Consider the following 15,368-nt stretch of genomic DNA (forward strand, 5'->3'; position numbering starts at 1 on the left):
ACGACCCAGTGCCTTACATTCCATGACCCAGTATTGGGTCGCGACCCGCAGTTTGAAAATCACTGCACTACAAGAATTTTCAAAACATCTCTTCCTGCCCCCAACAAATCTCAAATTTTTGATTACGATTCATTTTGGACAAAAATTGTCTTCTGTCCACAGAGCAGTTATGCAAAAGTTGAAGTAGGAATGAGTTTAAGGTGGCGTATTTTAGAGTTTGGCACAAGGGGGGAGGCAAGTTTGGAGTCAGAGAAAACAAACTTCAGCCCCTATTATGTAAAGGCTTACATTTCTTTATAATGTAAAAAACTGGGGTTTGTTTTCATCGTAGCAGCAAATTTTGAGGTCAGAAAAAGGAAATAATTTGCATTGTTGCTTCCCTCCTACACGGCAGGTACAAGCCTTTTATAGCTAGAAATCTGTGTTCAAATTGTGCCTCGTTTCGCAAGTGAAAGTTAGTATGGTAGTTCCTTAACTAGATCCTGGTAGAAATATTTAGACTACAGAAACCCACTATGCACACTAGCGGGTCTTTCCAACTTGTTTTAGTCAGAGCTTTGCAGGTCACGAAGGAGATGAAGCGCCTGAGCCCAATGCTTGTACAGCAACCTGTCACTTTGATTGGCTTTAGTTTAATGCTATTAGTCCACTGCTTTCATGGCTGTCACTAAATTTCACCTACTAAGACTCCGCTCCAGGAAAGCACATGAGTCAATGTGAATCTTCATGTACTAAAAGTTAAGCATGTGTTTAAGTGCTTCACTGGATCAGGACCTAGATTTCTAAAGGATAAACACAGGCAGGATGGGATTTGTATTGCCAGGCTACAATTTTCTCATCTGTGCAGCAACAGTGATCTTCAAAGGATATCAAATATGCAATAAAAGGGCTGGTATCTAGTACAATATGACTAAACTCTATATCAGATTATTTAACAGTCCTAAATTGCTTTTTAAGTCTCTCATGAAATACCCAAATTATACTGACATGTTCACTCAAACTGCATTTTGCCAGTTAGCTTACTAGTTTTAATGATGTACAAATGATGCATAGTAATATTCTAAAACATTCTACTCAGAAGTTTAAAGAAAAAAGCATTAATAAATAGGGCTGGCTAAAATCAAGTATTTTCCTAGTTGGCTGCTTTGTAATTACTGTACTTTTTCTGCACAAGGGAATTTTACTTATGGGCTTGTTTTTATTATTTTTTTATTCCAATCCACAGCTGACTCAATGTGTCATTTTCCAGTGTTACTAAAATTAACTTCCCTTTTCCTGCAGTAGGGCTCCTGATTTTTATTTCTGATAACATCATTTGATTTCTCAATGTCTCCTTTCAAAATACATTTAGAGACATTTAAGTTATTGGCTAAAGGGAAGAAAAGTCCTTCCCTGTACTGCTGCATAGCTTTAATAAGCAGTTTTTCAAAAAAGAATGACTTCCCTGGATAAATCCTATGAACTATCCTTCAAAATTACTACAAAAGTTCATACTATGTAATTCACTTAAGCTTACAATGTTCAAAAAATGTATTTACTGTATATACCAAATAGGATCTGTGTGTGCTTTGGTAGGGTGACCATTCGTCCGGATTTACCCGGACATGTCCTCCTTTTTGTGTTAAAAATAGCGTCCGGGGGGGGGACTTGTAAATCACTAAAAATGTCTGGGATTTCCCCCCCATGCAGAGCGAGGCGCGGCTGGGAGGGCTGCAGGAAAGTCAGCCGCTCGCATGGGGCTCTGGCAGCCAGAGCCCTTCCCCCTGCAGCTTGCCGGGCTGGACTCCGGAGCAGCGGTAGAGCTCCTCCTCCCCCCCCCCCCCTGCATTCTGAGCCGGCCGGCCTGCCGGGCCGTTTGCATCGGGCCTCGGCAGCTCCTCCTCCCCTGCAGCCCAGCGCCCCGCTCCAGCAGCACTGTGCAGGGGCAGGGACTGGGTTGTGTGTTGTGCTGGGGAGCGCAGCCACGTGTCCGGCTCCGCACAGAGCCCAACACCCTGTTCTGAGCGGTGGGGTAAGGGGGCCAGGGGGCAGGAGAAGGGGCAGGGAGATTTTGGAGGGGGCAGTCAAGAGACGGGGGGGTCAGGAGTTTTGGGGGGGGCTTTTTAGGGGGATGGAGGTTTGGGGCAGTCAGGGTACAGGTAGGGGGTAGGGTCCTGGGGGGCAGTTTGGGGGGGGGTCTTAGGAGGGGGCAGTTAGGGGACAAGGAACAGGGAGGCTTAGGTAGGGGGTGGGGTTCTGGAGGGCAGTTAGGAGCAGGGGTCCCAGGAGGGGGCAGTCAGGGGACAAGGAGCGGGGTGTGTGTGTTTGGGAGTTCTGGGGGGGGGGCTGGCAGGGGTGGGGAGAGGGATCGGAGCAGTCAGGGGACAGGGAGCAGAGGGGTTTAGATGGGTTGGGAGTTCTGGGGGGGGCTGTCAGGGGGTGGGGAGTGGTTGGATGGGGCGTGGGAGTCCCAGGGGTCTGTCTGGGGGTGGGGGTGTGGATAAGGGTTGGGGCAATCAGGGTACGGGTAGGGTCCTAAGGGGCCAGTTAGGATGGGGGGAGGGTCTCAGGAGGGGGCAGTCAGGGGACAAGAGGCAGGGAGGCTTAGGTAGGGGGTGGAGTCCTGGGGGGCAGTTAGGGGCAGGGGTCCCAGGAGGGGGCAATCAGGGGACAAGGAACAGGGGGAGGGTTGGGGGTTCTGAGGGGGGTGGGAAGTGGGAGGGGCAGGGGCGGGGCTAGGGCAGGACGGGGGCGGGGCTCCTCCCGTCCTCTTTTTTGCTTGCTGAAATATAGTAACCCTAGGTTTGGGCAGGAGAGTGGGGGCTAAGGTTTGGTCAGCAGGTACACAGAGCTTTTTATTTTACTCAGGGGCATGAAAATTAATCCACACCAATTAAGTCTGACTTCACTGAAGGTAAAAATCACATTTTATTCCTTTTTACCCTACATAAAGTTGGCAACCTACCTAGTAAGGATATCAAATGCTATCAAACATACATTCGGAATCTTCAAATTTGGGTATGGAACACATGGATTAGAATCATTGCACTATACTTTCAGAATACTTAATTTATATTAAGTATTTATGCATTCTGGGATTTAAATATTGTACAATATATGGCAAATTCATTTTCAGAAATAAAGCATGGAATGCTTTGAAGACAATTGTCTTTATGCAAGAAATGTTCTAGGTTAACTTGCCTGGACAATATATAATCATTATTAGACAGCATAAGGATTTTTGACATTATACTTTTTTAATTTATGGAGAGCAAATAATTGTATTTTTAAATGAAAAACATCCTAATGGAAGAAACAAGGCAAGTTTTCTCATAAACCTTCACTGTTCTTGTAAAATACTGTGTTTATACTCAGGTATACGGTAAATAATTATATCAAAAAGTCTTTCTACTCTATAATTTCAATATAAATTAAACAACAACATGAAGAGCTGGCGTTTATTCAGCCGTTTTACACTTGCTTCCCCCTTAAATTATCTGAAAAGGTCCACTGTTAATCCAGTGATAAAATACTGTGTCTGCCTATTAAAACTGATATTTAGAAATGCGTCTAAGTATTTCCTCATGGGATTAATACATAGAAGGTTCTGTTGAAGCAGTTAATCACTATGGGTTGATCATTTGTCCCTGGATAAAGAGCATATTCTTTTTACTCTTCCTGACAAAGCAACATTGTAATAAATCAGAATGAATAAGTAAAAGAATTAAAAAACCAACCCCCCCCCCAAAAAAAAACTAAACACAGAAACATCCCCCCCCCCCACTTCAGGGTATGAAAAAACATCATAAGTGTTAACATAAACAAAGAGTTTATGCATCGTTTTAATTTAATCCAAGAGAAAGGACAGTTTTGTAGTTAAAGCCCTGGACTAGGACTTTTGCGATCTGGATTCAGCTCCCCACATCTGTCCTTGGACAGTCACTGACTCTCTGCCCTCATTTCCCAACCTGTACAATGGGAATAAAATGTTCTGTTTTATCTATTTAGATTATAAACTGTTTAGGACAGGAGCTCTCTCTTATTACATGTATGTATGGTGTCTAGTACATGGGGCCATGCGCCCAGTGGGGACCTCTATGTACTATCACCACATAAATAATAAATGCAATTAATGTATGTGATGTGATTTTATTTCAACACCACTAAAGTAAAAGTCAAGCTTTTGGGCTTTGTAATTATGTTTAGGCAAAATGAAATGAAATGAAATCACACACACCACTGCAGTATCCAACTCAGAATAGTTTGCTTCTTTCATTAGACAAAAAGGAGACAGGTTCTATTTAGAATACATTCACACAGAATCTTTCACCTAAACGGCCTCTTTGCCCTTTATTTAAACTTTTTCAGGCTAATTACCCTGTCATCCAAGTACAGTTGGAGAAATGTCTTCGCTGAGATTCGCTCAGGACTAACTTTGTAATGAGACCATCCGACAGAAAAAAAAAGTCATATCAGTTGATTTAGCTTATTAGTCTAGAACAGGGGTCGGCAACCTTTTAGAAGCGGTGTGCCGAGTCTTCATTTATTCACTCTAATTTAAGGTTTCGCGTGCCAGTAATACATTTTAATCTTTTTAGAAGGTCTCTTTCTAGAAGTCTATAATATATAACTAAACTATTGTTGTATGTAAAGTAAACAAGGTTTCAAAATGTTTAAGAAGTTTCATTTTAAATTAAATTAAAATAAAGAGCCCCCCCGGACTGGTGGCCAGGACCCGGGCAGTGAGAGTGCCACAGAAAATCAGCATGGCATGTGGGCCATAGATTGCCTACCCCGGTCCAGAAGCTGATAATTCTGGTTTTAACTCAAATCAAATCAAATCACAACCTTAAATGAAAATTCTTTGTTCAATGAACATCTTCTTTCAAATGAGAGAGAAGAAATCAATTCAGAATACAGTACTATGCAATACAATAGGTTTCTGACAAAGCAGGGCCTCTTTGTACAATCTAACTACCATTTCTAGGGTCACATTGCAGCCACCAGCAATTGTCATTCCTCTCAGTAGCTTCTCAAGTACTGAGAGGACGAGGGTCATTGTACAAAGGCATTATACCTCCACTTCTGTTAGAGGGCATGCCACTACTAATATTTAAATTATTGCCTTGAAAACTAAACTATAAAACAAATGTATTTCTGGGTTGTCACAACATTGCAGAGCTGACTGGGCATTTCAGTAGACAGCTACTTTCTTCCCATTTGTAGTTTTTGGCAATAAAGCCAATTGGAGAGGATTACACGGCTGCTGTACATGCTGTATCCATTCAGATAAACAGTTCAGTCCCTAGGCCAGCCACTCTGGCACCCTTTATGTGCTTTAAATATATACACAGACAACATGCATTGCAGTCAGTTTAATGACACATACCAAGCTACATTATAAGGTACACTTAGCTTTTGTATTATTAGGTAAGGGTTACTTTTGTGAGAGAGAAGTCCATGTAAAATTTCGTCAGCTATGAAACTCGAATCATGGTTATAGTTACAAAAACTGTTTCTCCTTTCAGTGAATTTAAATGGTAGCAGTAGGGAAGAGAGTTTGAAGTCTGAGGTTGTATTTGGGGCATCCTAACATAAAAACTGGAACACATATTTAGTGCAGCTCTACTTTATTATTAGTAGTAGAATCACAGTAGCAACTTAAGAGGCCCCAATCAAGATAGGGGCTTCATTGTGTGGGGGCAGTATAGACACAAAGGGAGATAGAGTCTCTGCCTAAAAGAGTTTATAATTTAAATAGATGAGACCAAGGGAGGAAGAGTTAACAGAGGCATAAAGAGGGGAAGTAACTTCCCCAAGGTCACAAACAAGGTCAATGGCTGAGCCAGGAATAGAACCAAGGTCTTCTAACTCTGTTCAGTCCTCTATACAATAGGCCATGCTGCCTTCCTGTGGCTCAAGCTGCTACAGTTAAGAATGCAATGTAATAACCCCCTCCCCACTCCTTCATATTCAAGGATCGAAATTAGTCACCCCCTTGAAGATATAAAACTATATATCAATTTCAAGCTATACCATCTTTTTGGTGCATGCAAAGTCTGGGGGAAAACGCATTTCAATTTTCAGGTTTTATAAAAGCAAGAAAACAGGACAGATTAACTCTTAGTCTTAAAATTAAAAACTTAATTTTTCATACTGATAGTAAGGCATGAAACAGTAAGTGCCTTCTGCTGTTTTTTTTAAAGGTTACTAAAAATGAGCAATACGATTATAACTGAAATTTGTAGGAGTATTTTAAACATTCAGATTTAATTATGCACAGATAACACTTATCTGAGTCAATGAAATGAACAAAACTATGAACTATACATTTTCTAAGGTATGACATAAAGAGAATGATAGAGAAGAGGCCATAATGATCTTCTTGTTCCAAGGATCCAATCTTTTCCAAAGAGTGCACTTTAGCAGATTATCTAGTTAACTGATCCTGGTAAGCCAACTAGAGTACCTATACCTATGAACACCTCTCGCAATAATCTCAAAAGTGGTTGCTAGTTTATTATTTATTAGTAGAATTTACAGCATTTTTTATATATGGTTAGGTTATAAACAAGTTTGGAAGGATTACATTTCTATCAGTAAATGTCAATAAACATTGATTTCACTGTGCACACAAACGTATGAAAATATATTTTCATCAATAATAATCAAAATGAACAGATAGGCAATGTAAGAAAAATGCTGCTTGAGAACTTCTGAGAGTTTGATTTAAGGATATGTACTTTGTATATTTTAATATGTGATGTCGACAATTTGCATTTTAATGGTTATAAAGCTTTATCTTTTTGAATCTCAACTATCATTAAATGATTATCTGACCTTCCCCATAATTTCCTGCAACTGTAAAAATTTAAATTTATAAAAATAGAAAAAAATGCTTAAAATAATCAATATTATCCATCATAATTATAAAAAATAAAATTCTGCCAAGCCTAGAGAAATGTCATATCAATGGACAATTATTTAAGGAACACTTGTTTTATTATGAAGGTCTGAATGGGTTACTTTAGAAAAACTCTTTTAAAGTCAGTCCTATTATGAAAGTACCACTCTGAAGGCTGGCCATCATCCGTCTTCACATTTATACAGACATGTCTGAAAAGTTTCACAGGATGATCAGAAAGCACTTTCAGGTAGAGAAGGGGAGCTTTTTTCACAGCTCCAAAGAGAAAAAGAGCCAGCCTCATCCTTGCATTCTAACCTGTCTGTTGAAAGGGCTCCCGAGACCCCATTTCCATGGCAGCAGGCTCCTTTAGTTTACTTAATAGTAGCAGTTTTTCCATTGGTGATCAGTGTGCCCTGGAGCTATTGATCTACTGAGCTCCAACTCCCTTGTTACAAAACGGTTTTTAGCATTTACAAAATGCAGAAATCAGCTGAAGAAAAGAATGATTTTGGAAGATAGGATGGGTGCCATGTCTTCTGCCCTAATACAGGAGAAGTAGACTGCAATGTTGCCAACTCTTGTGATTTTATCTTGAGTCTCATAATATTTGGTGTCTTTCCTGAGTCTCTCAGCTTTCATTTCTAGTATTTATGGTTGCTGAGAAATCTTCAAAATGTGAATCCTAAAGGCTCAAAAAATAGAAAGCAAATAAAAGGACCCCCAAATTAGTTATGTTTAAAAATGTAATGATTTATAAATCAAATTTCATGATTTTTTGGAGACCCTGACTAATGATTTTTCAGTAGTTGATATTAGCATTACTGAGGCCATATGTATACTTCAGACCTTTGTTGATCTAGGTATATCAGTCACAGGTGTGAAGAAAAGTTAGCCCTGACTGACATAGCTGTGGCAGCAAAAGTCCCTAAAATGGCCTGAAACAGCAAGTACTTTAGGACCTCTCTTTCTTTTCCCAAGGAAATCAGGTGGCTGTTAGATCTACAGACAGTTCTTTACTGAAAGGACTCCTTTCAAAATGGAGAGCTTGTAGCCTACAAGCTGACCAACTCCCTAAGAATTCTGCAAAGGGAGAGGCATTTACTGAGAAATATCACTCTTCCCCTTCTTTCTATGGAAGTGCAGCAAGTCAAATTTAATACAAGTTTAATATGGAGGGGCATCCTGATGTTTCAGCACGTGTATATAGCTACTAAATTTTGTGCAGCTCCATATGACATTAATGCACAGAGATCATACAGAAAGCTTGGAGTAGCGCGGGGGTGAAATGTTGAGGAAGAGGGATCTGAATACAGGATTTGGGGACTGAACTGTTCCGGGGAGGGAAGGCTGAAAACTGAAGGTCCAATCAAATTTCTGAAGTGATGCTGAACATGTTTTAGTTCAGTTAACACATGGAAATAAAACAGTTTTTAGTCACAATTCAAGCTGTACAAGTTGTCAGCAAAAGGTAAATATCCTAGTGAAGACAGAGCCATACTATCCAAATTCCATCTAAGCAGATCTTGTCCTATGAATTGTGTCCCAGACCCTTCCTGAAATACCTGTTTTGGAGCTAATTCCAGGACTTCTAAGAAAATCAAATCTAATTGGTCATATCAGTTTTTTATCTGTGTATAAAGCCCAAGAATGTTTGGCCTTTCAGCCAACAGAAATAGGTACATATCCAAATTGATGCTAGTCTGCAAAACTGAATGGCTCCCATGGGCAATTTTCTGTTTAGGGAGTATTATATTACACAGAGATTCAGTTTCAATGTTTTGGAGTCCAGAAATTTATCAACTTTTAGAAGATCATCAGAAATAAGTCTGAGGTGGTGATATTTAACATTACTGCCATGTTAATAGTAGTATTATGGTAGCATCTATGTAACAAAAAGGCAAACTCTGATCCGAAGAGCTCACAATAGACTCATTCATCAAGATGAAGAAAATATGCAAGAAGCTGACATTAGCTTGATTTTCAGAATAAATACAACCTTAACTATGTTACTCTATGCAAAGGGCACCTTAAGGATTTAATGGTGAACTGAAATGCTTTATTACTTAATACTAGTTAAGATCCTAAATCATTAAAATAGTACATGGGTATATTTAAATTGCAAGGAAGTACATTATAACAAAATATTTTATTTACTTATCAGGGCCTGAGTTAAGGTTGTATTTCTTCGATGCATGTTGATGACATCATAGCTGTCTCAAGTATTTTAAACAAATGTGCAAGTTCTGGTATTTTTCATGTTAAATTTGCAGGAGAAAAAATAGAGCCCTAAAGCACAGGTCTTGGGAGATTAGTTGAAAACACATTTGCAATTTACTTTTAAATTGTATTTATTCATAATGTTAACACTACACACATATTCTCTTAAATATTTCACTGATCTTAACAAGTGTTTGGCATTACTTACAAAAATAATTTCAATCACTTTTAATGGTGCTGTAATGGAGATTACCAACATACCAATGCCAATATGCCTGAACTGGATAGGCGATCTGTAATGGTGAAAGGGTCTATGCCTAATGAGTCAATAATAGTAGGGATGGCAGTGGTTTGTGTAATAATTATTAGTTGGGAACTGGACGGAGGCCACTACACAGCCTCAAGTGGTAATAACTTTTGGTCACCAGTGACCTGGTATGGATTCAGATTGATAACCTAGAAGTGAAAGGATTCATATTTCATTACCATATGACATTCAATTCCACTGCAATCAATGTATAATCCTTCCAATTTAAGAGATTCCATATATAAAAGCACAGATCATTAACCTTCCCAGGAGAGTTATCATCATATTATTTAGAATATGATCTAAAACTGTTTAATGAACATCTAGCATTTTTCTTCTTGGAATTGTGAATTCTGTTTAAAAATCTAATTGTATGGATCATCTTCTCAAGAATTTAGAAAGTAGCAGCAGCAGTTGATTTAGGTCAAACAAGATCTGTGTAGTGAGATGTGTATAAATGAATTGCTTTTTGCTGTCTCGGGTTTTAAGATAAAACTGTGCTGCTGATCCACCACTCTAGGATTCTTATGGTAGCATAATATACAGTCCGGCTTAGCATTTAGAATTTATTTTTTAAACAGCCCCTGCAGGGATTTAACATCTCAACTGTATAGGGTCTCTCTCTTTACTAAGTGTATTTTAAAGCTCTGATGAAACCCAAAGCACATTTCAAAAAGGAATTTGACCACAGATATCACACGTGACTATAGCAGCCTTAACATTGACATTTTCCCTTCCCCCCCATCACAGCCCGTGTTTAGGGAAGCCACCCTTCCTCTCTAGCTTGCTGAAATCCAATCATTTATGGCTTGTAGTTTGATTCTAAACCCTGGATTGCTGATCACAGAAGGATTAAAACTTGACCTCCAGGTTAAAGGGTTTGATTATTTGGGTTGTTTTGTCGCACCGTGCAACCAAACAGAGGTATTTAAACAAAACAAAGATCATTCTCATATGATATTTTTCTAAAATAAAGATTCACATACGACTAGTGATTTAGTGTTAATATTTTTGTTTTGAAAGAATACATTGTAACGAATAAGCAGATTAAAAGTATTAAAAATGTAGCCATACTATGATCACACAAAACCAAATGCTTTAGGATGCTACCCAGCCTAATAGCAGCATTCTTGACTGAACCTAATGTATCTTCACTTAGTCACAGTTCCCAGAAGACTGGCTTCCATTTGAGAAGAGACAATAGGCGACCTTTAACCCTTCAGTTCCCAGAACTATGCTGGGAAAACATTCTCAGAGACACAACAATGATGCTATTTACTAAATTACTAACATGACAGGCTAAAGGCTTCAGAAAACTATTTAAATACATTTTTAGAAGGGGATAGACTGGAATAATTATTGTAAACTGCTAATTGGATTAAAAATCTTCAAACTCAAAAATCATTTTTAACTCTGTACTATGTGTATATACTGGTACTTTGGTTTACTTCCCTTCATGCTATAATGCTGTTTTATGCATGCGGATATATGTGATTAACAGTAATCTTCAAGCAGGACCAAGCCGTGGGAGTGGAATCTGTAGGTAGGTAGGTAGGTAGGTAGGTGTGTGTATGTGTGTGATAATACTGTCCCTCTACTGTTAGGAAAGTGAAGTAATGTCAGTGTAAACGCCTAAATTCTTACTTTGCCCTATGGAAAGGTAATACATTAGTCTTTGTTACCAATTATCTTCTCACCTTCATCTCTGATTATTAGCATTGTGGCAGTGCCCAGAGGGCCCAACCAAGATTGGGAGACTACACTGTGCTCGTGCTACAAACCCATAAAAAGGCACCGTCTCTGCCCCAAAGACCTTGCAATCAATTAATCCATATTTTGATTATTTATCAAAATAGCAAACCATAATGTAAACAATGAAAAGACAGCATTTGAAAATGACGACTACATTTTAATGCATCTACCAGGATAAATAGGCAATTACAGACAGTGAATATAGAACTCTTAAAAATATTAAAAGCTAATTTCTCTTCATATATAACTACGAAGGTGCTAAAACAGCCACTTCGTACAAGTAATTTAAATCAAGTACTCTCATTTATACTTGTCGTAACAGAGTAAGTGTTGACGCATTATATAACGTAAAATGCAACTCGTTCACAAAGACTCAGATGAATACATATTACTGAACGTAAAGCATCAATGAATGGAAGTGGCAGAGAAAATAAATCAGTTATCTGTTCCTTTTCCACTTAGTTCATCTAAATATTTTTACTGTATTAGTGAACATTGTGTAGTGTACACAAGAATTTAGACATTGACACACTGAAAGTTAACATTTAAAAATATTGTTTACTATTATTTTATGCACCTGTTATTTGTTCCATAATTTGCTTCCCAAAATTGTTTCCCCATTTCTTAAAAAGCTCTTCATTTAAAGGAGTTCCTGTATCCATATAGGCATACATGTCAGGACAAATTATACCTATATAATTCACATTTTACAAGCCAACTAAGCATTATTTTCTACACTGCTCATCAGATTTACAACAAAACACAGTACTAACAATACTGTAGAAGCCGAAGAGAGACAACCTGCTGCACTGAAAAAGGCAGGCCTTTCTCTCCCCAAAGGATGCCTATCATCGTAACAGAGCTTTAATTCTTACCTGATACGAACAGTTTTCCTGGTGTACCATCTCAGTGCATCATACAGAGAGCAGACACCAAAGCCAGGAATGTTTACAGAAGCTGCACAGTTAAAATTTACAGCATCTGAAGGAGAAAAGAACGCCCTTGTAAGGCGAGAAGCTTCCTGCAGATTAAAATGGATGCTGTTTCTGCTGTTTCAACCTGCGCAATGGCACTGCCTTTGCTAGTGAGGAGTGTAGCAGTGCTGTTCTCCTCAGGGAACTAGCAATGAGGTCTAACAACATGTAGCTGAGACTGTGATGGGGGAGGGGGTTCACTCATCACTAGCACAATCGGCCAATTATATTATAGACACAAAGAAAAGGATCAGTCTGAGGCTGGTGTGACCTTCTGGTGCTTTCTGAAGGCAGTTAACTGATGTGGAAACATTCTAGTCCTCATTAAAGGGAAAAAAAAAAGGGGGGGGGGGGAGAGAGACAAATCAATACTTCACTTGAACATTTCTGACCTTCGGCATCCTACTCCCTCCCTATAGCCGTTCTTCGATTACTGCTTAGAAGTTTTAATGAGGCTTACAAACAGAGAGTCATAATTGTATTACAGAAATATAAACAATTGCCTTGGTAATTTAAAAACATGAATCTATTTCAATCAAACAACATTTCTTTCTTTGGACAAGACCATATACAGCTGAATAAACCAAACTCAGGTGTACATTCCACCCAAAAAAGAATCGAGGTATGTATTTCATCTTCCCAAAATAGATTTTAAGATATTGAATCATTAAATAATAGGTAGGAATGCATTCTAGTTATTTTCTTTTAACAATGTATCTGAGAAACATAAAATCTTTTCTTGAAAATATTTTCTAACATTTCCTGTGAAGTATAATTATAGGATGCAATGGTGTTTAAAGAATTTACTTTCTATATTGTAATGTCCATTGTGAGCTGGAGCTTTGAACACAGATATTATCCAATACAGGGAACAGTTAATGCCACACAGTTTGTTTCAAATGAAACAGACATCTGTGTTCTTTGCAACAGCCCCAAACAAAAAATAGGCTATTCTATAACTAAATTTCACTGATGAAAAGAAATCTGAAGATCAGACAAATATCCAGAGGAAACTATACTCAGCCACAGTTTGCCTGCACAGCATTTTTAGGAACAACTATGACTTGGTATTTTAGATCTGAGCTTGTTTATTTTTGTAATACCCTGTCATCCAATCCTCAGAGGAGAGATAATTAGGCCTGAAAATTCTTAGAGGCTAGACAAATATTCCAAAACAGCAGTGATAATTATTTAAGAATAACTAAACAAACATTAATTTTTGTAAATCTTCTATTGCACTTTCAGAATAATATTTTGAGATTATACACTGGTTTTACAAATGGCAGTACAGGTCAGGCTGTAATTCTCAACATATAAAAGAAACTAAATACAAACTTTGTATTCCACTGATGAACAGTCTTATTATAGAAGACAAGAGTGAAAGAAGAAATAAAATACTATTTTACAATTTCTCAGAATTTGTGACCTTGGGCTGGGAGTTTTAGCAAGTAGCTCATAGAAAAACGTGAGATTTCAGAGTCACTTTCACCGCTGGGCTGCTCACCTTCAATTTAAAACGGTGAAAAAAATGTTAGGTGGTCCTGGCACATTAACAGTCAAGTGTAATGTGTAAAACACTGAGGCCAGATTGTGCCTAGCTCTTGTGTAAGTGCTAGGACATCAGAGCATTTTTTTGCTCTTGTATTCAAGAAATGCTCCCTCCTAATACTTCTAACCATACAGAAAAGAGCATGGAGACATCCAGACATCAGGCGAAGAGCACGTTCCTATGGTACATCACAGTGGTCATGCTTCCTCCCTGAATGCTGCAGAACTCCAGCAGGGATTGTGCCAATCAGAGACAAATCCTTCCAGAGCTCAACATAGGGTGGTGCGTCTGCACCAATCCCAAGCCGACCAGTGCCTATCATGCACAATCTAGAGCTCAATGTTAATAGACACCTTCAAACTCTGCCAATCTTTGCATAGGAATACAAGATGTCTCCAGTCCTGCATAATGCCATCCCCTGGGATTGCCCCTTTAATAGCGTAGCTATGATGTTCCAATCTCTTGCTAGCTCACGTAATGATGATATCAATGAAGCCATGCTTCTTTCACTGCACTGCCAGTGGAGAAGACATGCTGAGCTGAAGTCCCTCAATTTACCCTGGAGGAGACTGCTGCTTGATGTATTATAGACTAGGCTATTGGTAAAACATAGTAAAAAGTTAAAATGTACTGAGTAATATTCATTTTTGCACAATATCCTGTACGGTATGAAAATGCACAAAACTATCTCTGCAATAAAAAAACTATATGCTTCTCCTTCCTAAATCTATTATTTCTATAAATTTGAGAATGCTAGTTTCATTACTGAAAAGCTATCAGCGTATCTCTTCTATATTATTTGCATTAAGAACAGGAGTACTTATGGCACCTTAGAGACTAACAAATTTATTAGATCATAAGCTTTCTTGGGCTACAGCTCACTTCTTCGGATGCATAGAATGGAACATATATTGAGGAGATATATATACATACATACAGAGAGCATGAACAGGTGGGAGTTGTCTTACTAACTCTGAGAGGCCAATTAAGTAAGTGAGTAAGTCCATTAATTAAGTCCATTTCCTGGACACTACTGTGCTAATAAGCGATGGTCACATAAATACCACCCTATACTGGAAACCTATTGACCGCTACACTTACCTACATGCCTCCAGCTTCCATCCAGGACACACCACACGATCCATTGTCTACAGCCAAGCTCTAAGATATAACCGCATTTGCTCCAATCCCTCAGACAGAGACAAGCACCTACAAGATCTCTATCAAGCATTCTTGAAACTACAATTCCCACCTGCTGAAGTGAAAAAACAGATTGACAGAGCCAGACGAGTACCCAGAAGTCACCTCCTACAAGACAGGCCCAACAAAGAAAATAACAGAACACCACTAGCTGTCACCTTCAGCCCCCAACTAAAACCTCTCCAGCGCATCATCAAAGAGCTACAACCTATCCTGAAAGATGATCTCTCACTCTCACAGATCTTGGGAGACAGACCTGTCCTCGCTTACAGACAGCCCCCCAACCTAAAGCAAATACTCACCAGTAACCACACATTACTGAACAAAAACACTGACCCAGGAACCTATCCTTGTAACAAAGCCCGATGCCAACTCTGTCCACATATCTATTCAAGTGACATCATCATAGGACCTAATCACATCAGCCATACCATCAGGGGCTCATTCACCTGCACATCTACCAATGTGATATATGCCATCATG

The 15,368-nt window shown here is 38.9% G+C and overlaps 1 protein-coding gene across 4 annotated transcripts in view; it reads right to left on the bottom strand.

Annotated features, from left to right (window-relative positions):
* The window catches only part of SCHIP1 (schwannomin interacting protein 1), a 108,715-nt gene that overhangs the window by 36,807 nt on the left and 56,540 nt on the right, over positions 1–15,368 (bottom strand). The window contains exon 1 of one of the 4 annotated variants that reach the window (XM_005287010.5): positions 12,038–12,478. The exons of the other annotated variants lie outside the window; for them this stretch is intronic. Coding sequence (XP_005287067.1) covers positions 12,038–12,067 — 30 coding nt within the window. The 5' untranslated portion in view covers positions 12,068–12,478. Of the gene's footprint in view, positions 1–12,037; positions 12,479–15,368 lie in introns of those variants that run through there. 4 annotated transcript variants of the gene reach the window in all.

Source organism: Chrysemys picta, chromosome 9, assembly GCF_011386835.1.
Source record: "Chrysemys picta bellii isolate R12L10 chromosome 9, ASM1138683v2, whole genome shotgun sequence".
NCBI classification, from domain to species: Eukaryota; Metazoa; Chordata; order Testudines; family Emydidae; genus Chrysemys; species Chrysemys picta.